Raw genomic sequence first — 23,927 nt, forward strand, 5'->3', positions numbered from 1 at the left:
ACGATTGTCTATTGGGCAAAGGCTGGGCTCGGCGAGGATATATTTCGAGCCATACTTGATACACATGTCCCTTCGTTCTTGCAACAACCGTGGGTCATACACCCACCGCTAGCTGTGCAAATCCCAATCTAAACAACGATTGTTCTTTGTTTCGTGTGGATCACAGGGCTTTTGTGGCGTTCATTTGCCCATCCCTTTTCTTTTACCGTTGGACTTGGCCTGGTACATTCACACGGGATTGCCCTTTCTCTATAAATACGATTTGCTGCACTAAGGCAGACATAGCTTATTACAGACTAGTTAGAGCCATGGTCACTTCCTGCCACTGGGAGGGTGGAAATAAATGGGGATCCGTCGGGAATTGAAGGTCAGACCAACTTTGAGTGATGTCACGCAAGGGAGTATCCTAGGGGAGTATAAATATATATAGGCGGATATGGTCAATATACCTGTGTTCTTTCTATGGACAACTTAATGCTTCTGGAAGACAGGACCAATAAAGACTGCCAAGCATGAGCCGGGAGCAATTGTCTTTTGATCCGTTGACCGTGACTTTGGTTGGGACCATTCTGGACATACCGTCAAAGTTACTTCCACCAACGGGAGAATCATGACTTTTGACTAGGTGGTGTTAGTAGTAGTAGTAGTAGTAGTAGTAGTAGTAGTAGTAGTAGTAGTAGTAGTAGTGGTGGTGGTATTAAGGCCCTACAAAAAGCGTGTGACCAGTTATCATTACTCTATAGAGTACTCTTGATTGAAGTTTGTTTCTTTTTTTTTTCCCCTTTTTAGTTATTTCTTGATAGGTAGGTACGGATATACTTCTCCTCTCTCGTTCAAGGACCGGGGTGTGATAGAGCGAAAAGTTAGAAATGGAGGGGTTTTTCTTTTTCTTTTTTTTTTGTTTTCTCTCCCCCCATCATACATAAAGTAACTGTGTAATCGCACCCTTTTTCGGAACAAACTTTACCAGCGTCCAAGACCCAAAGAACCCCTTCATTCCCACCCCACAAATGAGCGTTCGTATAGTATACACTCATGTGGAGGCGAGAGAACGATTGCGGTTCCATCTACTCCGTACCCCAACTTCATGAAAGGTTGACCCTCTGATCCCTTTGTCTGGCCATGGGCAGTTTCTCCATATACTTTCATGTCGTCATGTTTTAAAAGAGGACTGGCTGCCCCCATAAATAATACTCTTGTGCGATGTACCTCCGATACACGTCAGATCTTTTACTCCCTCTTGGGCGTCCTCGCCCGCAGAGCTGGTCTTGTTCCTGATTGATTTGCTATATTGCCCCCTCGAGTGATAGATGACAAGGGGCTTTGTTCGTCCCTACGTATATTATATCGGATTTTGCTTCTGTATCGCTTTCTGGATTGTGGCTTTCTGCGCGTGATACCCAAATACCAATTTTGTATTCTATTTTGCTTTCGGGTTCAGCATGGTCTTTTCGCAATGTCTCTGTCGCAACAACAACTATACGCCATCTCAGTAACTGAACGGGTTTGCTCGGCCATCTCTTTAACCGGCACCACCATCATTGTCGTCTCGTTCCTCGGTTCGAGTGCTTTTCGCAAGCCCATCAACCGTCTGGTGTTTTACGCCTCCTGGGGCAATTTAATGACCAACATCGCTACCGTCATCTCCCAGTCAGGCATTCACATGGGGCTCAACAGTCCCCTGTGTCAGTTCCAGGCCTTCTTGATCCAATGGTTAGTTCGAAGAAGCCGAGAGACAAAAAGGTGGTTCACTTGCCAAACTACTGATACCGTGACCAGGTTCATGCCCGCCGATGCCCTATGGACTTTTGCCATGGCCTGTAATGTCTACTTAACATTCTTTTACAAATACAACTCCGAACAACTACGACGGCTAGAGTGGAAATATCTCCTCTTCTGCTACGGGTTACCTCTCATCCCCTCCGTCGCATATTTCTTCATTAAGACCAAGGCCCGGGGCAAGGTCTACGGTTATGCGGTGGTAAGTGACCGAACCTAGTGAAATAGACTAGTCCTCACACATAGCTTGTAGCTCTGGTGTTGGGTTTCGCAGACCTGGGACTGGCTACGTATCGCGGTCTTCTACGGTCCAGTTTGGTTCTTTATTATTTTGACGTTGGCCATCTATATCCGCACGGGTGGTGTCATCTGGGAAAGGCGACGCCAACTGCGGCAGCTTGACAACCTCGACTCGGCGGATTCCTATCCCAGGTATGAAGGCGAGCCGGCCGCCGAACACTATGAGGGGTTCGAGATGCGTGATACCGAACGCCCCCTCGAGCCTACCTACACTAGGGCAGCAACAGAAATCCGCGTGACCAGTGAAATTACACGCTCTCAACAAGGGAATTACCCAACTGCCGAAGAATTGCGTAACCCCGTCTCCCCATTCTACAACCCGTATTCTGTCACCGTCGAGGGCGGCTTCATGAGCAGGCAATCCATTGGCCTCCCATTAAAAGCAATAAAACATTCTCATTCAGAATCGTGGTCCCGCCGCCGCGCAATGTCCGACACAAGTACGGCGGCTTGGGCTTATACTAAGTATGCGATGCTCTTCTTCATTGCCTTAATTGTCACGTGGGTTCGTAATTACTATGGTCAACTCTAGGTGAAATTATGGCTAATTGTTCTTAGGTTCCCTCGACGGTCAACCGGGCATATTCGCTTGCCTACCCTAATTCATACAACTTTGCCCTGAACTATGCATCGAGCTTTGTTCTTCCGCTCCAGGGATTTTGGAACAGTATTATTTATATGTCCATCTCCTGGCCAGCTTTCAAGGCGGTTTATCGGGATATCTGGGGAGGGAGTCTAGTGAGAGACCCTGGATGTAGAAATCGAGAAGAATATGAAGGACACGTCGGACAGACTTACAGTTCGAACGACAGTGTTCGACGTCTGACTCGCTAGTTCCAATAGTGTTTGGCTCGGCGGTATATAGTTATTCAAAGATCATGGAGTGAGTAGGACACATGGAACCGATGGATATCAGGTAGATGAAGTGACTGTAAAGTAATATGTGCCTGTACATAGACAGTGCAAATCACAGCATTGACACCAGCGTCTGGTGAAATAATGTAAAAACAGCTATCCCTTTCCAACGAACGACTGGCACTCATGGATGCTGTTCATCTTGCCGAGCGAAGAGAAAGAGAAAGTCTGGAGTAGTTAATCATACTTACTCCGTAAACGGGTGATACTAATCTCTCGGGCCCACTGCGGACCTTAAGCCCATCATGTGACCGACGCGTTCCCTTCTAGACATCGGCTTATACCTTTCAAACCATACTTATCAACACAACACGATCGCGTACGCCAGCCAAAGGACATCAGAAAAGGAGAATAGATTGGGGTAAACTGAATCAAAGAGAAAAAAGTAAAGGAAATGGCCGAAGATAGCAGCAACAATCTCAATCCCTCCAGACAAGACGCTTCGCCCTCTCCGCCCCCACCAGCGCCAGTCCCTCTAACACCCGGCCCGCGCGCTACCGTCTTACAGAAGACATTCAACCAGGCATTGTTGCGTACGTTGCGAGCAAACTCGTATGCCAACTTCTCCGGGTGCTTTCCCACCCCTGCAAAACATGTTCCGGCTAGTCTAGAGTCGGTATGGAGGCAGCTGAATGCGAAATTGGAGGAAAGTGCAAGGGCTGAGTTCGAAGATATCATACACGAGAGAGATGCGATAAGGCAGTTGAATGAGTTGGATAGATTGATGGGGGAGGCGAGACATAGGAGAGACCGTGGACAGGGACACGGGGATGTTGCGTATGATTTTTATTTTCCTTCGCCTTCGTTTTCTTTCTTTTTGTCTTTCTTTCTTTTTTCCTTTTTCTTCGTTTCTTTGCCTGGGAAGGGGGCCCTTCTTTCCATCAATCTTGACGATTTATCATGGAACCAACTTTTAGCTAATATCTCTTTTAGGCCCCATACCTTGACTCCGGAGGAACTATATCGCGCACGTCTTGCTCCGCATTTGCAAGAAGCTCAAACAACGTTGAATGCGAACATAGAATCTACCCAGAGCGAAAACGTGGCTTTATCTCAGCGGATCCAGTCTCAGAGGTCAGAGATTGAGAATCTGCTGTCAAATCTTGAGTCTGTGGTTGCAGACTTGGAGGGCGCTGCGACCGCTGCTACGCAGTTTGGTGCGGAGCACAATCTTCGCAAGGAGGCTTTACAGATGGAAGAAGAAGAAGTCAAAGCTAGATCGGATATATGATTGGTGGCTAAATACTTGTTGTCTACGACGTGCAGAACGTCACCATGCGCGAATGAGCTGCCTTACTGACCTGATAAATGGGGCAGATTTACGACAGTAGTGCTTCCATATCCCCGGGGCTTAGCCACCCGTCATCCACCACATCTTCCGCAACGATTATAAGGTCCTTGAATGCGGTCGCTTTGAGCTGTTGCAATTTGTCTTTCTGGCCTTCTAAAGCAGCTGCCAGGGCTTCCTTGCACGTTCCATCGCGTTCTTCATCTGCATTCCCGTCCCTGCGTGCGAGAGCTGCGGCGCCTCGGTAGTATGTTTGAGCGTTCTGGAGGAGAACAGTGGCATTTTGTTGAGCCATGGTGTATTCCCACGGAGGCATGCCGAGTCTCCACCTGTTCATCTCTACGTCTCCTCGTGCAACATGAATTTTGGGTAGGTTATCTGCATCAGGAAGTTTGGAAGCCTTTGTCAAAGCATCCAAAGCAACCGATAGCGATTGCCACCGCAACATTAGTGACTTCGTAAACACCTCATGGTCATTCGAGGGAGGCAAATCCGTAACGGCTGTGTTGAACGACGTGAGCGCATCTGCTTTGCTACAGAGGCCTTCGGGGTCCGCAGAGAGGTTTAGATCAGGACCAAAGACATGTGTGATTTCTGTTTGATAAGTTTCAACCTCGATTCGCCCACTTCGGTACAACACTTCGTTCAGAGCACAGGTAAATTTGGCACGGGCCAAAGATGCCTCGTAGTGTCTGCTAGAACCCTCAACGTATGCAGAGATCTTCTCTTGGAGCAAGTCTGCAGAGGATTCTTCAACCCAACCAAGGCCGACCCCAGGATTAAAGGTAAGCAAGTTGCAGAGAGTTGTGAGCGTCTCCAACTGTGCCACCGCTGTGTCAACGAGGGTATCCTTGGTCACTGGCTCAATAACAGCTGCCCATTGCTCTTGCTGATCAGAAGGCTTCGACTCGCCTGCATCCTCTGTGCTCGCCTGCATAGTTTGCTCTTGCATTTCTTCTTCGCGCGGGCCCACATTTCCAGACTCCATCAATTTGATCTGTTCCTGCATTTCAGTATATCGCATCTCTTGAATAATGAGACAACGTTGGAAGAGCTCTATTGCCTCTTGCAGGTATTTGACAGCCCGGCAAAGCTGTGCGTCAGACGGATGTTTGGTATCCGTGACTACCTCAGCAAGGCTTGTGAGCACTTGAGCAGTGTTGAAAAGAGCATCCGCATTGTCTTGATCTAGATTGAGGGCCTCCCTGTGGGACTGTAGTGTTATGTTCAAAATATCTGCTAGTGGAGCAGGCAGCTGTGCAGCCAACTTGGGGTGCTGGGTGATTTCATATTGAACTCTTGCTCTATTTGACGGTAAGCTTATGTTGCTGATTGCAATGGCGTGCCCACCTATGCATCTAACTGTGAGGATAGAGCTGCCTGCTTACATACTTGTTGTATGCCAAGTCAAATGCATGAGGATACTTTTTCATGCCGTCATCATAAGTTGCAATGGCGCGCATAAAAAAGCGCATAGATTTTGCTGCGTCACCAGCTCGCCATTTTTCGCCAGCCTCTTCCTGTTCGACGCCAACTGTACTAGTTTAGCTATGGCTACATCGATAGTGGATTTAACAGGCTCTGTCCGTCGAGTACATAGTAGAACAGTGATGCAAGTCTGGGTTCCAGATAGACTCACCAGCTAAGAACTCATCTGCAGTCTCGGGAGTCTGTCAAAAGTGAGCAAGCGCATGGGTAAAGGGAATCCCTCAATGTCTTGAATGCGGTACCTGCTGTGTGGTTTTCCTTTTGTTCTTGGCTTTGGAGTCTTTCAGAAGAGACTTTGGCTTCGGCATTTTACACCGGACAACTAATCTTTATTGTTTTAGAATAAATATCGATCTTGGGAGGGGTTTACTGAACTTTAAATTAGAAAGTCCCGTAAATACTTGTAGTTCCTGTGTGTTTTTATCGTGACCAGGTTCGTGGGAAAGAATTGGGTGATCCAAGAGCCAAGACCGCTTTCTACACCGCTTATCATTGTCACTTGGTTGGAGGTCATCTAGTGTAATGTAAGCAATATACAAGGTAGTTATAGTTAACTACTAATAGTGCCAAAAATCCATGAAGTCATGGCGGGGGCGAACTCCACGCTGTTTGGTTCTTGAAGCTTACCTTAGCCATGATCTCAAGTTGAAACTATTTAGTTTGGTCTGTAATATGGAGTAATCTGATTTGTATGGGCATCTTATCGAAGGGGATATATTTCATTACATGGAAATACGTATTGTACTGTGTACTCGTATATATATCGTCTTAGATACATTCAGACTACTAGTGATGCAAAAAGATAAGAGTAAAAAAAAAAAAAAAATTAAAATAAAATTAAAAAAGAGAGAGAGAGGAAGAAGAAATATTATTTTTATGACAACTATCCTGTTCTGCCCTCCCCCTGAGACTTGAAGGCCAAGATGCTCAGCTTCCAGTTTCTACAGGTAGTCGAGCCAACGTGGGTGCGACAGAGGATTAAGCCGCGTGGCTGCCAAGAGCCTCTGCACGTGGCAGTCTGATCATAAATATATCTATGTACAGAGTAGCTGTTGAAAGAACGTGGATCTTCTGCTTCAGATGCTACGTGAATCAAAGAACGTATGAAAACCAAGAAGAGAAAAAGAAAGCTCTCTCAAATCAAAGATTCTCCCCTTAGTCAGCAAACGGACTGTACTAGTATCTCCCTTTGTCCTCTTTACTATTAACCCACAGAAACACAGAAAAAAGGGCCCCTCTGACTTAGCTGAAGTCTCCTTTTTCAACACATCAAAGGACGAACAGCATTTTGAGGATGTTCATTGCAGTATCAAAATGATCTATATTTATAACTTATATATAGGGTTAGTTTGACAGAGTATTTTAGATACGGACGAATCCTTCATGTATTTAACCGTCACCCATACGCATCATGGCTACGTCAATAGATCGTTAGGTTTGGAATTATCAAAGCAAGATTGAATTGTGTATCTTGCTTTGTCGTAAAACACTATTGAGGAAAAAGGCCAAAAAAAAAATTAAATAAAAGGGAACTGGTCAACGGCCAACGATTCCCGCGTGGCCGAGTTTAATCCTCTTGAGTGTCGCAGAGAGGGAGAGAGACCCACATTGTCATCCGTTGCCTTCGGCTCTCCTGAATCCTCTCCTGCATGTCACTTGGTCTACGTACAGGTCTCCTTGGCCTCAGCGACAAGCCCTCTCTTTCCTCTATCTGCTTATTTTTCTCATTTTAATACTTTCCCAGCCCTTTCATCCAGTTCTAGGTCGTCTCGCGATATATTCTATATTCTATTAGGGGTCAGAGTCTCACTCGGTATTTTCAGGTATGTTTTTTACCCGACTGCCAGTCTTGCCGCTTGCCCCATACTTTCTGTGCAGTTTAATTTATTTCCTCCTACTATCATTTACCCCTTATCCATCATTGTAATAGCTTCTTTTATTTATCGTATTCGCGTTAACTCGAGATAAATTTCTCTGCAATGTATTAACCTCGGCAGGCTGCTACCTGGGCAGTTCAGCACTCGTCTGCCTACTCTCGACTCTCAACCACAACCACTCATTGCTTTCGGCCGTCGGCCTCCAAGGACCCTTACCACAGTGTCCGTATTACCATGGCTAGGCATCACTCGCTTGACTCTGAGAGACCGATCATGGCCCCTTCTGTAGGTTCACCGGTTATTATTCATCTGTGCCGGACCGGATTCTCTGACCATGGGCCTAGAACCGAACGTCGAAAAGATTTTCGGCCGTAAGCGGAAACCCTTCGATTGCTTCGTCAGGCACCATTGGAAGCCTACCAAGCGGTGATCCTCGCTTGGCCGAATTCCATCACTTGCGCGACGGGCTGGAGCGCCTGGAGAACAAACCTCTCCAGAAGCAACGCTTTGTCCCTACTCCCGAAAAAAGCGATAACTTGAGCAAGCTGGCCCTGAGTGCGAAGGTGGAACGAGCTCTTGACCGGAGAATGACTGGTCAGGATGCTGTCATGCGCAAGCCAGTTTTGAACGAGAAGGCCGCTGTTGAGTCTACGAACTCGTAGACGATTTGTGGTCTATCTGATAAGTTTCGTATAGAGAGGCCTTGAGTTGATACTTATTTGTGGTCCTTACTTCTTTTTATTTTCTTTCGTTTTTTCCCTACAAGCACCTGTTTCCCTCTTGCCTATATTGCATGTCCCACGGCTCTCTTTGGTGAACTTTGTGAATGAATTTCTGTGCCTACTATACGTCTTCGTTGATGAGAAGCTTGCCCTCTCATGTCCATCATACCCCTCTTCCAAGCCAGTTATGTATTTCTGATGTTGATTTTTTTAACACCTAGTGTGACCTTCTGATTGAGTTTTCGTCGCCGATAAGTGTAACTACTTTCTTAGAAGTGTCAATAGACCTTAATGCTCGACTATAGTTCTTCGTTGGTATGAGTCAGTGATTGTTTCGATAAAAGCAGTTTCAGCAAGCCTCAGTGGACGGTTGCAAGTTCCGATCTGGTCCCTTAAGAGTCCCATACAGTTGAACGTAGGAGCTACTTTGTATTGGCTGCTATACTGACGGGTGATTCACTCAGTATTCGGTGATGTAAACGAAATGTCCCGATGGAGATCTACTCGCGAGTTAGGCAGGCGGTAAGGGAAGGAAATGGGGCGCTAAGAGGCGCCGCACTGCAACCGACCTTTCAAGTCCAAGTCAACTCATTTTGCAAACTGCTAAGCATCCCGTCGACTTGCCCTCTCTTTTCCTCTTTCCTACTCCAGCTGTTAGCTACCTACCTACCGCTTTCTTATCCCATTCTCCTTTCGACTACTCGCTATTCATCAGATTTTTCCTGTTGATTACCTTCTCTCCATCAATCTTCAACGTATTTCGACTATCTTCTCTCTTGCCCTCCTTCGCAAATTTGACTTGATTGGAGATCGCACAAGAATCTTCCTCTATTTTCCTTTTGCACTACTACGACGCAGACGCTTTTAACGCAGACGTTCTTCTTTTCTTCATCTTATTGCATCTATTAGGGTCTTTTGATTTTCTTTCAACATTGTGAGAATTGATCTTCCCCACCTTTTCTCCTGCGATACACTTGGCCTTCAATTACTGACAGACATGGGGGTTTAGTCAAAGCGAACAAGGAAAAGCCACTAGATTTATTAGCCTCTACTCTTCGTCATATAGAGGCTCATTGCTCATATACCTCTACTTCTACCTTCCTACGACACCCTAGACCATCTCGGCTTTTATCCCCAACTTGACATTCAACACTTTCTTCGATAACACAATGGCCGATACTCAAGCTCCCGTTAACGGCAATTATCCTGTACCCCACGCCTATCATGACTCTTACAACCATGCCCATGCTGTTGCCAACAATGCCTCGAACTTCCAGCCAGCGCAATCCACCACTCCCACCAATGTCCCTCCTAGTGACCAAAAAAATGCGATCTCCAAGGACGAGGTCGGCTGGTATTTTGTTGAGCAATACTATACCAATATGAGCCGTAGTCCGGACAAGTTGCATCTTTTCTACTCTCGGCGTTCGCAGTTGGTCTTTGGAACTGAAGCAGAGTCGGTTCCTGTTGCTGTGGGCCAAAAGGTGAGTCCGCTCTCTTCGCTCCTAGGAGTTTTTTTTTTTTTTTTTTTCCCATTGAGCTTCATCATTGATTTTTTACCCGCCCCCTAGGCTATCAATGAGAAAATCAAACAGCTTGATTTTCAAGACTGCAAGGTCCGTGTTTTGAACGTCGATTCTCAGGCTTCATTTGACAACATCTTGATCTCAGTCATCGGTGAGATCTCTAATAAGTCCGAGCCATCTCGCAAGTTTATCCAGACCTTCGTTCTTGCTGAGCAACCTAATGGATACTATGTTCTCAATGATATCTTCAGATACTTGGTTGATGAGGAGGATATCGTGAATGAGGAGCCCGCTCCCGCTGCGCCTGCCGAGTCTGCCGCACAACCGGCTACCGATGAACCCGCACAGCCTGAGACGAAGAGTGCCCCGACTGCGGAGGCCCAGGAGGCCAACGAAGTCACAGTTGTCAAGGTGGACGAGAAGCTTGAACAGGCAGAAGAAAAGGCCGAGGAAGAGCAGCCAGAGGAACCTGCACCTCAGGTCAATGGAACTGAGGCCCAGAGCAGCGAGGATGTTCAGGAACCTGCCGCCCTGGCTGAATCTGAGGCGCCCAAGACGGAAAAGCCCGCCACACCGGAGCCTACGCCTGCCCCAACAACACAAAAGGAGAATACCGCTCCGGCCAAAGAGCCTGCTGTACCCGCCAGAGCCGTACCAAAGACCTGGGCCAACATTGCCTCCAAGTCCGGTGCTACTGCTCCTGTTGTGCCTGCAATTCCCGTTGCTCCCGTTAAGCCCGCTCCTGCTACCAGCTCCGCCCAGTCGGTCCCTGCCCCTGCTGCTGCGGCTGCCACAGCCACTCCTGCTACTGACAGCACTCCTAGCCAGCCTCCTTCCAATGATGGGTCTGGCTGGCAGACTGCCGGTCACGACCATAAGAAGACCCAGCCTCGTGCGGGTGATGATCAAAACGTTATGGCCTATATTAAGAACGTCACTGATAAGGTCGATGCAAACCTGCTCAAGCAGACTTTGTCCCGCTTTGGAAAGCTCAAGCACTTTGATGTGAGCCGTCAGAAGGTAGGTTCCGCCGTAATTCGTAATTTCTCGGAAGGAAACTAACTGTCATCAGAACTGTGCTTTCGTTGAGTTCGCTGACCCTGCCGGCTACGCCGCTGCTGTTGCTGCCAACCCGCACCAGGTCGGAACTGAGCAGATCTCTGTAGAGGAACGCCGTTCTCGTACTAGCGCCTACGGGGGAAATACCAACTACGGCGCTGGTCGGGGTGGCTCTGGCCGTGGTCGCGGCGACCGTGCCGGCAGCCAGGGCCGTGGTGGCTTCCAGCGTGATGGTCGTGGTGGTTTCGCTCCCCGTGGTCGTGGCGGCAGCGGCAACGTCAACGCCAAAGCCCGCAACCAAGCCCAGGCTGCTTAGAGCAGATCACTTCTCCTTTCTTTAAACCGGAGAGGCAACAAAAAAAAAGAATAGAAAAGAAAAGAAACTACTGGAATCAGGATGAAGATTATTTACCGCATGCAGTCGTTTCTTCTTGACTCGTCGCTTCCTCTTCTTTCTTTCTCCTTGCCCCCTCTATTGTTGGTCATTCAACTCTTAGTCCTTCATCCTGGCCCGCAACAGCATACAGGTTCAGATGCTTATGGTGACCCAGGACATGTATTACTCCCCCTTATTGATAATGACATGTGTTATGTGACCCATTCATCTGTCACACTGCATATTAGCGGTTGGAAAAGTTGTTCTTTCATATTTCGTCAACAGGGCTTTTCCTTATTGGTCGGTGCTTCCATGATTTTTTGTTTTCATAAATGTGTTGTCATGACCTATTTAACTATTTCTTGCTTCTAGCATAGCGAGCTAAATGCCCGTATTGTTCCTTTAGGGTCTTATTTCTATTTTGTTTACGGTTGTTCCAATCTAACTTCTTTTCTTTATGTCTCTCTCCTTCCGGACATGCTTCGTCTCGTTTAGAAACTGTAAACTGGGTGGAGGCCGCTGTTTTGTCCTTTTACTTTGATATACATGTTTGATACACATCCTATTCATGGGGAGCTCCACGGTATGGGTGGCGAACGACTGTTTCCCTCTACAGGCACAATGGCTCTTACTGAGTTACACCTGATCCAATTCATCCTGCAAGCAAGGAGGGAAGGAACGGCTGCCTGCTTTTAGTTGCACATGTATTATGAATTGTCCGGGATTACCTGAAAGTGAATGCAAACCGTCCGTCTCAGCTCCGCTCCCTATATGTATGGACTGTCTCCCACTTCTCTGGCAGAATACACAAGAAATGGCATTCATTGGTAGAAGGTCAGTGAACATAGTAGGAGGAAGGCTTTAGTTGGATTGATTCATGTGATCTAGATAAAACAACGTTTGTTGGTCAGGTCCCAGCTTAAGTGAAGACTCGAGTTGAATGTCTGTATGTAATTATGTGTATTGCAGGAGCTCAAGACATTGAATCGATAACCACAAAGATACGTGGGCCAGAAGATCAAACAGGGAGGTGCGAGTTATGTACATCGTATGTACCTAGAATTTGGTACTTAGGAGATCGATAGCTCCTAGAAAGTTCCATCGTGGCAGAGATATGGGGACATCGGGATGGTATTGTATGTACTGTACTTGAATGTAAGGTACTGTACGGAAAATCCCCATTCCGCCGACAACAAATGGTGGAGCGGAACGTTCTAGATTGGTAGCCTGAGGCACAATAAAAGTGAATTTGATCGGAAATCAGCTTTGGAGGGGGAGGGGCAACAAAAGGAAAGGGTGGAAGAGCAGGAAATGATCGGTTAAAGATGAGGCCAAAAGAGAATTAAAAATTGAAAAACGGGCCCCAATTGAACGAACTAAATTTTCCTTTCATTCTGAATTTTTTTAATTATACATAATTTTTAAAAAAAAAAAATTTCTTCCGTTAGAGAACCATGGATTCAATCCAGGCTGTGGTGTTGTATCTGGTATCGAGTAGAAGAGACTGGAAGATCCCCGTCGAGACAAGGCGGAGAGAGCGTGGAAGTTGCTGGATCGCCGTAGAAACGCCCGCGCCGAATTTTTGTCCCTCAGCCAAACATTAAGTTCTCCGCCCCGTCGCTTGCGGCAGCTTTTCTTTTCTTCATTCATTCTCACACTGTTCTCCTCCTTTCTTCTCCTCCTCAACTATCTATCTTAAGTCTGTTTTCCCTTCTGGAGCAGGTCTTTTTTTTTTTTTTAATCTCACTCTCCCATCGTCCTTTTTTATCTGTGATTTAACGATCTTACGTTGTACCTTGTGAGTCTTATCCCCCCCCCCCCCCCCAAAAAACACCTGAGTGAGGAGAGCTGCTCCCAAAGCTGAGAATTATTCCGAACTTTTCTGTCCTCGCCCGGAGATTCACGTAGATTTACAATGAATATCTTGGGGTTCTATATGGTATACTTGTGACTAACACAACATTCGACGTGGAATAGAATATAACCTACATCCCGCATCATGTCCGAGACCTTTGAGTTCCAGGCTGAGATCTCTCAGCTCCTCTCTCTTATCATCAACACTGTCTACTCCAACAAGGAGATTTTCCTGCGTGAACTTATCTCCAACGCCTCCGATGCCCTTGACAAGATCCGCTATGAGTCTTTGTCGGACCCATCCAAGCTCGACTCGGGCAAGGACCTCCGCATCGATATCATTCCCAATAAGGAGGCTAAGACCTTGACTATCCGTGATACCGGTATCGGTATGACCAAGGCTGTAAGTCAATATCGTCCTTGGTTGGCAATATGCCTACACAGACCCCAATCTAACCATTTCGCTTTTGTCTAGGACCTGATCAACAACCTTGGTACCATCGCTCGCTCTGGTACCAAGCAGTTCATGGAAGCCCTCTCCGCAGGTGCCGATATCTCCATGATTGGCCAGTTCGGTGTTGGCTTCTACTCTGCTTACCTTGTCGCTGACCGCGTCACTGTCATCTCTAAGCACAACGACGATGAGCAGTACGTTTGGGAGTCTGCTGCCGGTGGTACCTTCACCCTCACCCAGGACACCGAGGGCGAGCCCCTTGGCCGTGGTACCAAGATGATCCTCCACTTGAAGGATGAACAGACTGACTACCTCAACGAGAGCCGCATCAAGGAGGTTGTTCGCAAGCACTCCGAGTTCATCTCTTACCCCATCTACCTCCATGTTTTGAAGGAAACCGAGAAGGAGGTTCCTGACGAGGAGGAGGAGACCAAGGAAGAGGAGGGCGATGAGAAGAAGCCCAAGATTGAGGAGGTTGATGAAGAAGAAGAGAAGAAGGAGAAGAAGACCAAGACTGTCAAGGAGAGCAAGATCGAGGAGGAGGAGCTCAACAAGACCAAGCCCATCTGGACCCGTAACCCTGCTGATATCACCCAGGAGGAGTACGCTGCCTTCTACAAGTCCCTCTCCAATGACTGGGAGGATCACCTTGCTGTCAAGCACTTCTCCGTTGAGGGTCAGCTCGAGTTCCGTGCCATCCTCTATATTCCTAAGCGTGCTCCTTTCGACCTCTTCGAGACCAAGAAGACCAAGAACAACATCAAGCTCTATGTTCGCCGTGTCTTCATCACCGACGATGCCACCGACCTCATTCCTGAGTGGCTCAGCTTTATCAAGGGTGTTGTTGATTCTGAGGACCTTCCTCTTAACCTGTCCCGTGAGACCCTGCAACAGAACAAGATCATGAAGGTTATTAAGAAGAACATTGTCAAGAAGACCCTTGAGCTCTTCACCGAAATTGCCGAAGATCGTGAGCAGTTTGACAAGTTCTACTCTGCCTTCAGCAAGAACATCAAACTTGGTGTCCACGAGGATGCTCAGAACCGCCAGACCCTCGCTAAGCTGCTCCGTTACCAGTCTACCAAGTCGGGTGATGAGGTCACCTCCCTCTCCGACTATGTCACCCGCATGCCTGAGCACCAGAAGCAAATCTACTACATCACTGGCGAGTCTATCAAGGCTGTCGCCAAGTCTCCTTTCCTTGACAGCCTCAAGCAGAAGAACTTTGAGGTTCTCTTCCTGGTTGACCCCATTGATGAGTACGCTTTCACTCAGCTAAAGGAGTTTGACGGCAAGAAGCTTGTCGACATCACCAAGGACTTTGAGCTTGAGGAGTCCGAGGCGGAGAAGGCTGAGCGTGAGAAGGAGGAGAAGGAGTTCGAGGGTCTCGCCAAGAGCCTCAAGAACATCCTCGGTGATAAGGTGGAGAAGGTTGTTGTCTCCCACAAACTTGTTGGCTCTCCTTGCGCCATCCGTACTGGTCAGTTCGGTTGGTCTGCCAACATGGAGCGTATCATGAAGGCCCAGGCCCTCCGTGACACCTCCATGAGCTCCTACATGTCTTCTAAGAAAACCTTCGAGATCTCTCCCAAGTCTGCTATCATCAAGGAGCTCAAGAAGAAGGTCGAGGCTGATGGCGAGAGCGACCGTACCGTCAAGTCCATCACTCAGCTTCTATTCGAGACCTCTCTCCTGGTTTCCGGTTTCACTATCGACGAACCTGCCAGCTTTGCCGAGCGCATCCATAAGCTTGTGTCTCTTGGTCTGAACGTTGACGAGGAGGCAGAGACCTCGGAGGAGAAGGCCGCTGAAGAGGCTCCTGCCGCTGCCACTGGCGAGAGCTCCATGGAGGAGGTTGACTAAATGTTTCGGCAGCAACGGAAACGAAACTCAACTGCTTTTATGACCTATTATCTAAAACTGTTCCAGCGGTATTTGCATCAGGGTTATCTTACATCACTGACTCGTATTGCTGTTTCATTTGGGACGGGTGAAAGGTGGTTTCTAGTTACGATGTGAATTTTAATCTTTCGGCGTTTTGAGCGTTTGCTTTCCATATCATACTACATTAAATTATTACGTCTGATCCATGACTTTTACTTTCGCTCACTTCTCCGGGTTCGGATATTGAGTGATCTTAAACAGGTAGAACCTTTTTCCAATAAAGGCCAAGGCTTCAACTATTACTAAGTCTTGTATATTCATGTATATGCTCGAATTAATGAAATGCTAATGTCCGATCTTGCTGGGGGGAACTAAGCTGCCTTCTACCTGCGCGTAGTCTGGCTTATATTGAGCGATCAAGGAATGAAGCGCCTTTTATTAGCCTAGCAAGTAACATGGAACCCGGCCACCGATGCGTCCCGCATACATACATTCATTCCCAAAACACACGTTAGCTGGTAACACAGCAGAGAGATGAAGGCAGTGGACCCTAGCAGCGGACAACAGATCAATAACCTCAACAGGCAAAACTCCGTACTCTGTCAGTGCATAATATAGGCGCCATGCATTGCTTTATATTTATTCTCGTTAGGCGTGATTCGTAGGCCTTGAAGAGCAGTCATGGGACAACGAGGGACATGCAAATGGAGAGGCAATGCTAGTAAGCAAGTAGCTATGCAGGGACACTACATGATGGCCGCCGCCTCGCAGGGGATGGCCCAGTCCAACGCACTTGTTTCCTTTGCTGCTCAATCCTAGACAATGCATATCTAACAAGTATCACGAGGCGCAGATACTGTGGTTGGCGTGTCTCCTTAATGGCCAATGCAATACCAATCAAATCGCCACTCAGAGAAACTCCGTGAGGATAATCCCCAGGCCTTCGCAAGCCACAACGCAAGCCCTCCAACGACCCCGAAACTACCCACAATTTGGATGATGGCCCATCCCCGTCGCTTAAGATCCTCGGACCACCAAACAAGCCCCAGTGGATCATGAGGGCTTATCCGTGCAATACGACATTCTACCCTCTTTCCGTTTTGTGTCCGAACTAGAATACCGCTACCTGCTTTTTCTGCAGGTACACCGAGACCACAGAATCCAGGGGTCTGTGAGATAGGCACTAATGAACCATCTACAACACATTCTCCCAGACGCTCCGTGAGCCAGACAGCACGATCCCCCCTTGCGATGGTGGCATATCTTTCCCGTTCATTACGTAGGCTTTGTTGAAGGTCAGACGCCCACCTTGCCAGCTGTACCCGGGCCAGCCTCTCTTCGTGACGAGTATAGTCAGATATTCGCGCCATGGTGTAACTGGAGGAGCCACCCCGTAAAGTATGACCGCCAGGAAGGACGTCATTTGGTAAACCATCCTGCTGCCAATATGACTGCTCTTGTTGCCGTAGGGCAAGCTTCTTGGCAGACAAATGTCGCATCCAGGTTATATTTTCTCGGTCAAATAACATCTGCACTAAGATCATTAATTCGGACGCCATTAAAGGCTGGACGTAGTCCGGACTCATCAGAGTGCTGGCGTCCATAACGTCATCATCGTCGGACTTGGCAGACGAAACTGCAAAAGGACACTGAACGTTGAGCCCGTTGACTTCACCGAGGGATACATCGCCAAAAAGGAAAGGTTTAATGTTGGCCTCTTGAGCTTGCTTATGAAATGTGGATTTGAGGGCCGAGACTCGACTGCATGACAAGAGATCTGATTTAGATATGACGGGAATGACGTTTGTCCAGTCGCATAGCTTCCGGATAGATTCAATATCTGTATGAAGGGTATCTGAAAAGACGTGAGCCCGGCAGATCAGAATAGAGCAAAAGGGGAGGCTCATCGCGTACCTTCAGAGATGAGGTATAAGACAGTGTCAACCTGGGCACCACCGTTGCCCGCGAGCATATTCTGGAAATCATGATTGGCCGAGTTTAGGGACGTCATTGCCCGGAGAAGCTGTTGACGGATATATTGTATGATGATGTCAGTTTGCCCTACACAGTCCAACTCATTGGACTGGGGATCAACGAAACAGAGATTACGCTCCAGGACTACATCACCCATGCTCCGTCGCCTTCGCAAAACACGCGAATCTTCTAGGTCTGACCACCATACGGGATATGGTTTTGTGCTAGCGTAAATTTCCGTGATAGATGGAGGGCTGCTGCGTGTCTGGAAGGAATGAGATGAAGAGCCAGGTGAGCGGGTCGATTTCGAGAGGGGCAGGGAGGGAAAGGGGTCGACATGAACGATATCTTCGCAAGCTTGAACAATGGATTTGATGAGGGAGGTTTTCCCAGTGCCTAGGTGCAAGTGGAACTTAGCAAATATTCCAATAACCTATTCTTAGCCTGACCGGCACTTACCAGAAGCACCTGCGATTAGCACTTTCAGACGGCCCAGTGACTTCCCTCGCTCTGTAAAAGGCCTTCGACTGGGCATTCTAATACTTGGCATTACCAACTGGGATGCACTATCAAGGCATGTATTGGATGGTGTCGGGAAATTATTGTCTTCTTCACCTGAAGCCACAATCTCACTGCTTATATCATCGGTAATCGAGATGTCATCGAGATGCCTCAGGGACTGGTTGGAGAACGATTTGGGACTGCTGGGGAGAGAAAAGGATGGGTCATCTGGGTTGCTGAGGTTTGATGGCGTCAATGGTCGAGGGGAAGTGCGATCAGAAGATGGTAAAGAAATTTCCAATCTGCTAGCATTGAGTAGGTCGCTGGGTTTGAGGGTCGACTTGCGGCGAGGCAATGAGGTAGCATCGTTATCACCATTATCTAGATAGTCGCGGGGAGGCGGTTGTTGTTGTCCGATCAAAGTTGTGGAATCAGAGTTCCCACCCCAAGGAAAGGGCTCGCACTCGGAGGCAGGGGGATTGGCATCGAGAACGGCTTCTTCGAGGCTTTGAACACCGTACATACTATCCCTTGAAGGAACTGACTCACCGGGGGAGAGCTCCTCCTCCGCATTGCGATCACGACTGCGGGCCAGAAAGAAGGTCGCGGGGGCAGTACTAGTATTGCGGGGCTCGGTCCACTGCTGTTCGATGGAGGACTTGCGGGCCCTACGCAACGCGACATCTGGGACAGGTGGCCTCATGGTAGATAACAAGTGAGGAGAAAGTATACAAGGTCCCCAACATGTACATGGAGAAGGATAGCATAAACATGAAGAAGACAACAGTTTTGGCCGAGGTGATGCGCGGTGATGTGATGTTGTTTGTTGAATGCGATGTCCATGTTATGTCATGTCATGTCACGTTGTTCAAGTCACGGGCCCTCCAGCAACCCAAACCCCGCATTGGTAACAAACGTCCAGTACCCCGGTATGTCTTTATGTAGGCAGGTATGCTAGCTACATGGTCAAGCCAGCGGCTCTATACACTACTCTTTCCTCCACGGTAGGTACAGGATGAGAATCATAGAAGTAGCAATAGGCGTGGTGAGCGGGGAGGGCTGGTGCTAGTAGTAGAGCAGGTATGTTACAAGTTATCAATAGTCATTCGCAAAGAGTAGTCGTGTACGAAGCAGTTAGGGCACAATAGAAGGACGCCCGGTACTATACTGCCGGTGCTTCCTTCTCCTCATTAGTCGAAGTAACATATTATTTTGTCCTTTGAGCATTTTACAGGCTAACGAAGCTATTAGGCTAGTGAGGGTAGTTAGACTAACCATTAGTTACATAGTCAGTCACTTGAAGCAAACCACATCCAACCACCTTTACGGTTTACCCTGTAATTCTAGACTACGGCGCTAGGGAGCATCCACTCACGAGGCTAGCCACAAGGGACAGAAGCATCGGTGTCGGGAGAATCTCCTCCGTTTCATACTAGTAAATTAGACGAGAGAAAAGAAGATTTGTTTAAAATTTTTTGAACAGCCAAATTATCTATTGATTGATTGGTGTTTGGTGTGTAGGATTGGCTTTCGTTGACCTTTTGACTTCTCCCAGTCTCCAGCTTGGGGAGACAACGGCCAGAATATATATATATGCAGAGTCCATCAGTTTGATAATTCATACAGTCCGGACGCTGCTGACTACTGCAGTTTCATCATTCCAAAAAGTTTAACCATAATAATAATAATGATAATAGTTAAATATTTCTTTTATTATTTATTATTTTGTCTAATGAAATTTATGTATCATGAATAATAATCCGCAAGCGCAACTGCCGCCCCCTTCCCCTCCCCCCTTTAAAGAGAGAATAATAAATAACACTTGAATAATACAGTCAGGTAATCATATGATAATAACTAGTCAGTCATGAACCATGATACGTACCGTTCTCCCAAATTGTATAATAGGATAATCGGCATGGAAAAAGGTGACTTTCGTTTCGAACCTGAGATCCACCCCCAATTCAATCCGGAGAGAACTTCCTCTCTCTCCAGACTAATTTTGCCACTAGGTAACTGAGGGCCTTTCCGATTGGCTCTTTCGGTTGAGGGCTAAAGAGCAGTCTGTTTTCTAACGGACCCATCAACATCCATCATCCATGGTTGGACCGGGACACAATTTAGGGGAAGTCTTGTCCCCCCTAAATATGTACCTTTTTGAGGGTTTATATAACACAAGGTCACGCTGTATACTAGTTATCTGCTACAGGTGTGCTTAGGAGATGTATTGAGGGAGTATATATATCATTTGAATGGCCTATCATTCTTATCGATAACAACGACATAATTAAATTCAGGATGTATAAATCATAATCTGCCACTGAACCTTCAACTGCTTCTTCCGACTTCTTCTCTTCCCGTCCAATCATACTTAATTACCCTCCTTTATTTCGACCTTCTTTAAATGGTTTAGTTCATTAAAGGAGGTATTTAGTAGAACTACTAGAAGTGTTCTGTACATACGGAATACAACCTAATCTCTCTCTCTCCCCCTTTGTATTTATTTATTTATTTTTACTTTTTCACCTTTTCCTTCATTTCAACCTATGTATTTATAAAACTTAGGATTTTCTCACATACTCACACACACAGAGAGAGAGAGAGATGAGAGAGAGATGTGAACAAAAAAAGGAGTTGCTTAATATTCATACATACACACTGATTTCATTGTAGGTATCTAGGTAGGAGGTATTGTATATATATACACATTTATACATACCTATACTATAGTACTTGTACAGTGGTGGAGATGTACCTGTGTATTTTTTCTTTCTTACCTAGCGTATAGTAAAAAGCTCTCTCTCTCTCTCTCTCTCTCTCTTTTTTTTTTTTTTTTTTTTTTTTACCCCCCAAACTTATCAAACTAAAACCGAACCCGCCCCGGTTATTGATGTTAATTAAGCAATCCTCCGTATCTCCGCCCACCGGCACAGAACCACCTTCGAGGACTGTCTGACTTAACCTACTAACTTAACTCACTCACTAGGTAACGAACAAACTAACTAACAAAACTAACATATGTTGTCGCTTGCCCGATCGGTTTATTCAGCTTGTGTTCAACTCTACTCTCGCTTGCTCTTCATCGTCTTGTCCCCACCAGATCTATAACCTGCTCTCATTAATTTTATCTTCTGCCGTTAGTCAACGTTCAGGATTTTATTCAACTTGTCTTCCCACGGTCGCCATGTCTGCCAGTCTATTTTGTTGAGCTGACGCTCCATCGCTCACTTCATATATTTCCACTTTCAATATTCTTTGTTCCAATACCCGAAATCTCAACCTTGCTCTGTCCTATCGTTTTGCTAAATATCCCCCAAAATTTACACTTTCGAGTTGCTATCTATCGTGAATCTTGGTTCGCATTCTGCGACGTTGCGTTACAGGGGAAAGGCTTCAGAGCAGGGGAGTTCGCCAATCTTTAACACAGAGAGAAACAAACAAGCAACCCCACCCCCACCGAAAAAAAAAAAAAAGAAAAAAAGGAGGATAGCCGGTAGATGAGTTCTATCATGGAGCAAGACAACTCACTTTCCTGGCCGGATATCACCGCCCCCAGCGACGATGAATTCTCCAATTTCCTCGAATTTGGAATGCATTTCCCCGACATGGAGGGGCACGGGCCATCTGACCAGCACCCTCCTCGTTCCATCGCTCATTCCGTGTCGATGCCTACCTCAACCGCTCCTTCTGGCCAGGAACAGCTTATGCGTATGGAGACCGATGCCGGGGCCCCTCAATCATCGTCGTATGACCGCATGATGGGCGATTTTCCCATTGAGCTCTCCAACCAAGTTCACCAAAGCCAGTCGCACGGCTCTATTCCAGCGTCTTTCTCCGATGCCCCAGTGACTCCGGCGTTCTATGCCCAGAAACCTCCACATTCCCAGATCTTTAATCATCAGCAATTGCAACAACCGCAGGAGCAATCGCACCATCAGCATGTTCATCATTCGCAACCAACCTCCCAGCCTTACGTGCCTCACGGCCAGCCCATGATACCTCCGACTCCCAACAGTATTGAAATGCAGGGAAGTGCGGCCAGATACCCGCAACGCGTGGATGAAAATCATGAAATGTACGACCGGTACGCTCGCATAAATGAGGAGCAGGTAAGCGAAAGAGTCAACCTGCCACAAACTCCACATCAATATGCGCATGGCTAATGCACCTTCCTTCCCTTACAGGCTCTCTACACCCCCTTGGTGTCTCCCGCCATGACCCCACTGGAGACCCAATTCCGGCTGCCAGAGTATACAATTCCTGGGGAGTACTTTACCCCTCTGACCTCTCCCGCTCTCGAGGCCCAGAATGCGAATTCAACCGGCTTTCCGTTTCATTCTAGTCATGTCTCGGACATCGGGTTTGTGAATTCGCCCATCGACAGTGCTATTCCTGTTTCATCGTCCCCAAATTCGCCTGGATTAATTCGGAAACACCACCGACGCAGACCATCAAACACCAAGACATTTTCTGCTCGGGCCAAGAAGCAACAATCTCCTTCGGTGCGGCCTCAGACACGGAAGAAGTCACTCCTACAAATTAACTCGGATGAGGTATTGAACGGCCTCAGCCAACATCAAGGTGGCCCGAGGTCACAGCCCTCCACTGGTAGCGGGCTGCGGTATGGAAGCAATGAGAGTTCTGGCCAGGATTCCGTCTCCCCTGAACCCCTGTCAGAACCCCTGATGCCGCCTCCGGCTCTACCCACTGCTAGGAGATCTCCCGCAATTGCTCCTCAGACGGCGCAATCGCAAACAAACGAGCCTGCGACCCCAGCTATGTTGATGCGCATTCAGCGGCCGCAGCATAGTCCAGCCGCAATCGCCCAAGCGTCAGGTCCTGTGTCATCCGAGTCTCACGATGATATCATGGAAGATGTTATTCTCCCAGAAGCAGCTACTCCTACTACCCACTTCCCCCAATCGCAAGTGGCCCGCATAGACACCTCCCTGCGAAATGTCCGTACGGATGCCCTATCCCCAGCCACGTCAGCTGTGGTCGCCCCAGCTCTAGAACCAAAACCGACTCCCTTGGCTGAGCGTACCTCAAGTTCAGTAGCCCCTAGCCCGCGCACTGTCGCTATGCCTTCTCCAAGTGGGCCGGTAGGCAAGAAATCAGACACACCCAAACTCGGGCCATTGGGTAGAAAGCGACAGAGTCTCAGCTCATCTCAACCCAGCCCAAATCTACGCCCGAAAATAAGTCCTAGCATACAACCATTGGTCCGAGGAGAATGTAAGTTGAAAATCAAGATCCATTGATCAGCCCAGTCATTTAAACTGACTCCATCCCGTTCAGCAGGCATATCAAGTGAGACATCAGCCTTATATCTAGCGTCCAAATCGAACTACCAGCATATTTTGGATGGAACCCTTCTCCCTGGCGTATCCTATCCTGAAGCGTTGGCCGAAAATCTGAGCTCCAAACGGACAAACCATAAGCTTGCAGAGCAAGGCCGACGTAATCGCATCAATAATGCGCTCAAGGAAATCGAGGCTCTAATTCCCGTTGGGTTTGTCAACATGAAGAATGTGAAAGATGCTACGCCTTACAGTCTGAAAGGCAGTGAAAAGGAGAAAGAGAAGCCCAGCAATCAGCAGATCAGCAAGGCCAGCACCGTGGAGATGGCCATTGACTATATTAAAGCATTGAAGAAGGAACTCGAGGAAACAAAGGGTAAGCTAGAGGCTGCTGAGGCTCGGCTAGGCGAGAAAGAGATTTCTCAAGCCCACGACAGCGACTCAGTTAGCCCAGAAAATGAGCAATCGGACAAGCCTGGCGAGGTTGTAGGTGTGCCTACAAGTCCGGCAACGAATGGCCCTGCATAGGTCTTACGATTGAGACATCGTAATGATTTGAACTAAATGTTCTTTTGCCTAGAGGCACCTGTTTTATGTGACATGCTTTACGACAGCAGAATTCGGGAAACG

At 47.5% G+C, this 23,927-nt stretch overlaps 8 protein-coding genes across 8 annotated transcripts; 6 read left to right on the top strand and 2 right to left on the bottom strand.

Moving 5' to 3' along the window:
- The first annotated feature begins 933 nt into the window (after positions 1-933).
- BDV38DRAFT_253832 (putative cAMP receptor-like protein) lies at positions 934-2,930 on the top strand. The gene is made up of 4 exons (XM_032055273.1): positions 934-1,713; positions 1,780-1,981; positions 2,033-2,584; positions 2,638-2,930. The coding sequence occupies exons 1-4, from the start codon at positions 1,457-1,459 to the stop codon at positions 2,911-2,913; spliced, it is 1,287 nt and encodes a 428-aa protein (XP_031910939.1). The 5' UTR covers positions 934-1,456; the 3' UTR covers positions 2,914-2,930.
- Positions 2,931-3,294: 364 nt separating this feature from the next.
- BDV38DRAFT_147792 (PMF1/NNF1 family protein) lies at positions 3,295-4,269 on the top strand. The gene is made up of 2 exons (XM_032051575.1): positions 3,295-3,771; positions 3,928-4,269. Exons 1-2 carry the CDS (start codon positions 3,389-3,391, stop codon positions 4,223-4,225), a joined length of 681 nt encoding a protein of 226 aa, XP_031910940.1. The 5' UTR covers positions 3,295-3,388; the 3' UTR covers positions 4,226-4,269.
- A 44-nt stretch (positions 4,270-4,313) lies between these two features.
- Positions 4,314-6,078, bottom strand: BDV38DRAFT_273259 (uncharacterized protein; the record flags this gene model as incomplete). Its single annotated transcript, XM_032057647.1, has 4 exons — positions 4,314-5,586; positions 5,675-5,816; positions 5,922-5,952; positions 6,013-6,078. 4 exons carry the CDS (start codon positions 6,076-6,078, stop codon positions 4,314-4,316), a joined length of 1,512 nt encoding a protein of 503 aa, XP_031910941.1.
- Positions 6,079-7,291: 1,213 nt separating this feature from the next.
- BDV38DRAFT_253840 (uncharacterized protein) lies at positions 7,292-8,980 on the top strand. The gene is made up of 2 exons (XM_032055274.1): positions 7,292-7,932; positions 7,992-8,980. The coding sequence occupies exons 1-2, from the start codon at positions 7,882-7,884 to the stop codon at positions 8,307-8,309; spliced, it is 369 nt and encodes a 122-aa protein (XP_031910942.1). The 5' UTR covers positions 7,292-7,881; the 3' UTR covers positions 8,310-8,980.
- Positions 8,981-9,538: 558 nt separating this feature from the next.
- On the top strand, positions 9,539-11,270 carry BDV38DRAFT_273260 (NTF2 and RRM domain protein; the record flags this gene model as incomplete). The annotated part of the gene is made up of 3 exons (XM_032057648.1): positions 9,539-9,853; positions 9,941-10,915; positions 10,968-11,270. 3 exons carry the CDS (start codon positions 9,539-9,541, stop codon positions 11,268-11,270), a joined length of 1,593 nt encoding a protein of 530 aa, XP_031910943.1.
- Positions 11,271-12,731: 1,461 nt separating this feature from the next.
- On the top strand, positions 12,732-15,949 carry hsp90 (chaperone Hsp90). The gene is made up of 5 exons (XM_032051576.1): positions 12,732-13,128; positions 13,229-13,587; positions 13,660-13,772; positions 13,860-13,878; positions 13,942-15,949. The coding sequence occupies exons 2-5, from the start codon at positions 13,330-13,332 to the stop codon at positions 15,499-15,501; spliced, it is 1,950 nt and encodes a 649-aa protein (XP_031910944.1). The 5' UTR covers positions 12,732-13,128; positions 13,229-13,329; the 3' UTR covers positions 15,502-15,949.
- Positions 15,950-16,268: 319 nt separating this feature from the next.
- Positions 16,269-18,700, bottom strand: BDV38DRAFT_273262 (uncharacterized protein; the record flags this gene model as incomplete). The annotated part of the gene is made up of 5 exons (XM_032057649.1): positions 16,269-16,322; positions 16,512-17,362; positions 17,437-17,545; positions 17,705-17,892; positions 17,956-18,700. 5 exons carry the CDS (start codon positions 18,698-18,700, stop codon positions 16,269-16,271), a joined length of 1,947 nt encoding a protein of 648 aa, XP_031910945.1.
- A 2,806-nt stretch (positions 18,701-21,506) lies between these two features.
- On the top strand, positions 21,507-23,825 carry BDV38DRAFT_273263 (phosphate-sensing transcription factor PHO4; the record flags this gene model as incomplete). The annotated part of the gene is made up of 3 exons (XM_032057650.1): positions 21,507-22,106; positions 22,182-23,232; positions 23,299-23,825. The coding sequence occupies 3 exons, from the start codon at positions 21,507-21,509 to the stop codon at positions 23,823-23,825; spliced, it is 2,178 nt and encodes a 725-aa protein (XP_031910946.1).
- Between the last annotated feature and the right edge of the window lie 102 nt (positions 23,826-23,927).

This window comes from Aspergillus pseudotamarii (assembly GCF_009193445.1).
Source record: "Aspergillus pseudotamarii strain CBS 117625 unplaced genomic scaffold BDV38scaffold_49, whole genome shotgun sequence".
NCBI classification, from domain to species: Eukaryota; Fungi; Ascomycota; class Eurotiomycetes; order Eurotiales; family Aspergillaceae; genus Aspergillus; species Aspergillus pseudotamarii.

What these genes read in the sequence shown, in the direction of transcription:
- BDV38DRAFT_147792 (XM_032051575.1), top strand. Translation starts at nt 3,389, where the DNA reads ATGGCCGAAGATAGCAGCAACAATCTCAATCCCTCCAGACAAGACGCT. An exon ending in CAGGGACACGGGGATGTTGC is followed by an intron (nt 3,772 to 3,927) that starts GTATGATTTTTA and finishes TATCTCTTTTAG; the next exon opens with GCCCCATACCTTGACTCCGG.
- BDV38DRAFT_253832 (XM_032055273.1), top strand. Translation starts at nt 1,457, where the DNA reads ATGTCTCTGTCGCAACAACAACTATACGCCATCTCAGTAACTGAACGG. An exon ending in CAGGCCTTCTTGATCCAATG is followed by an intron (nt 1,714 to 1,779) that starts GTTAGTTCGAAG and finishes TACCGTGACCAG; the next exon opens with GTTCATGCCCGCCGATGCCC. An exon ending in AGGTCTACGGTTATGCGGTG is followed by an intron (nt 1,982 to 2,032) that starts GTAAGTGACCGA and finishes CATAGCTTGTAG; the next exon opens with CTCTGGTGTTGGGTTTCGCA.
- hsp90 (XM_032051576.1), top strand. Translation starts at nt 13,330, where the DNA reads ATGTCCGAGACCTTTGAGTTCCAGGCTGAGATCTCTCAGCTCCTCTCT. An exon ending in GTATCGGTATGACCAAGGCT is followed by an intron (nt 13,588 to 13,659) that starts GTAAGTCAATAT and finishes GCTTTTGTCTAG; the next exon opens with GACCTGATCAACAACCTTGG.
- BDV38DRAFT_253840 (XM_032055274.1), top strand. Translation starts at nt 7,882, where the DNA reads ATGGCTAGGCATCACTCGCTTGACTCTGAGAGACCGATCATGGCCCCT. An exon ending in GACCGATCATGGCCCCTTCT is followed by an intron (nt 7,933 to 7,991) that starts GTAGGTTCACCG and finishes CCATGGGCCTAG; the next exon opens with AACCGAACGTCGAAAAGATT.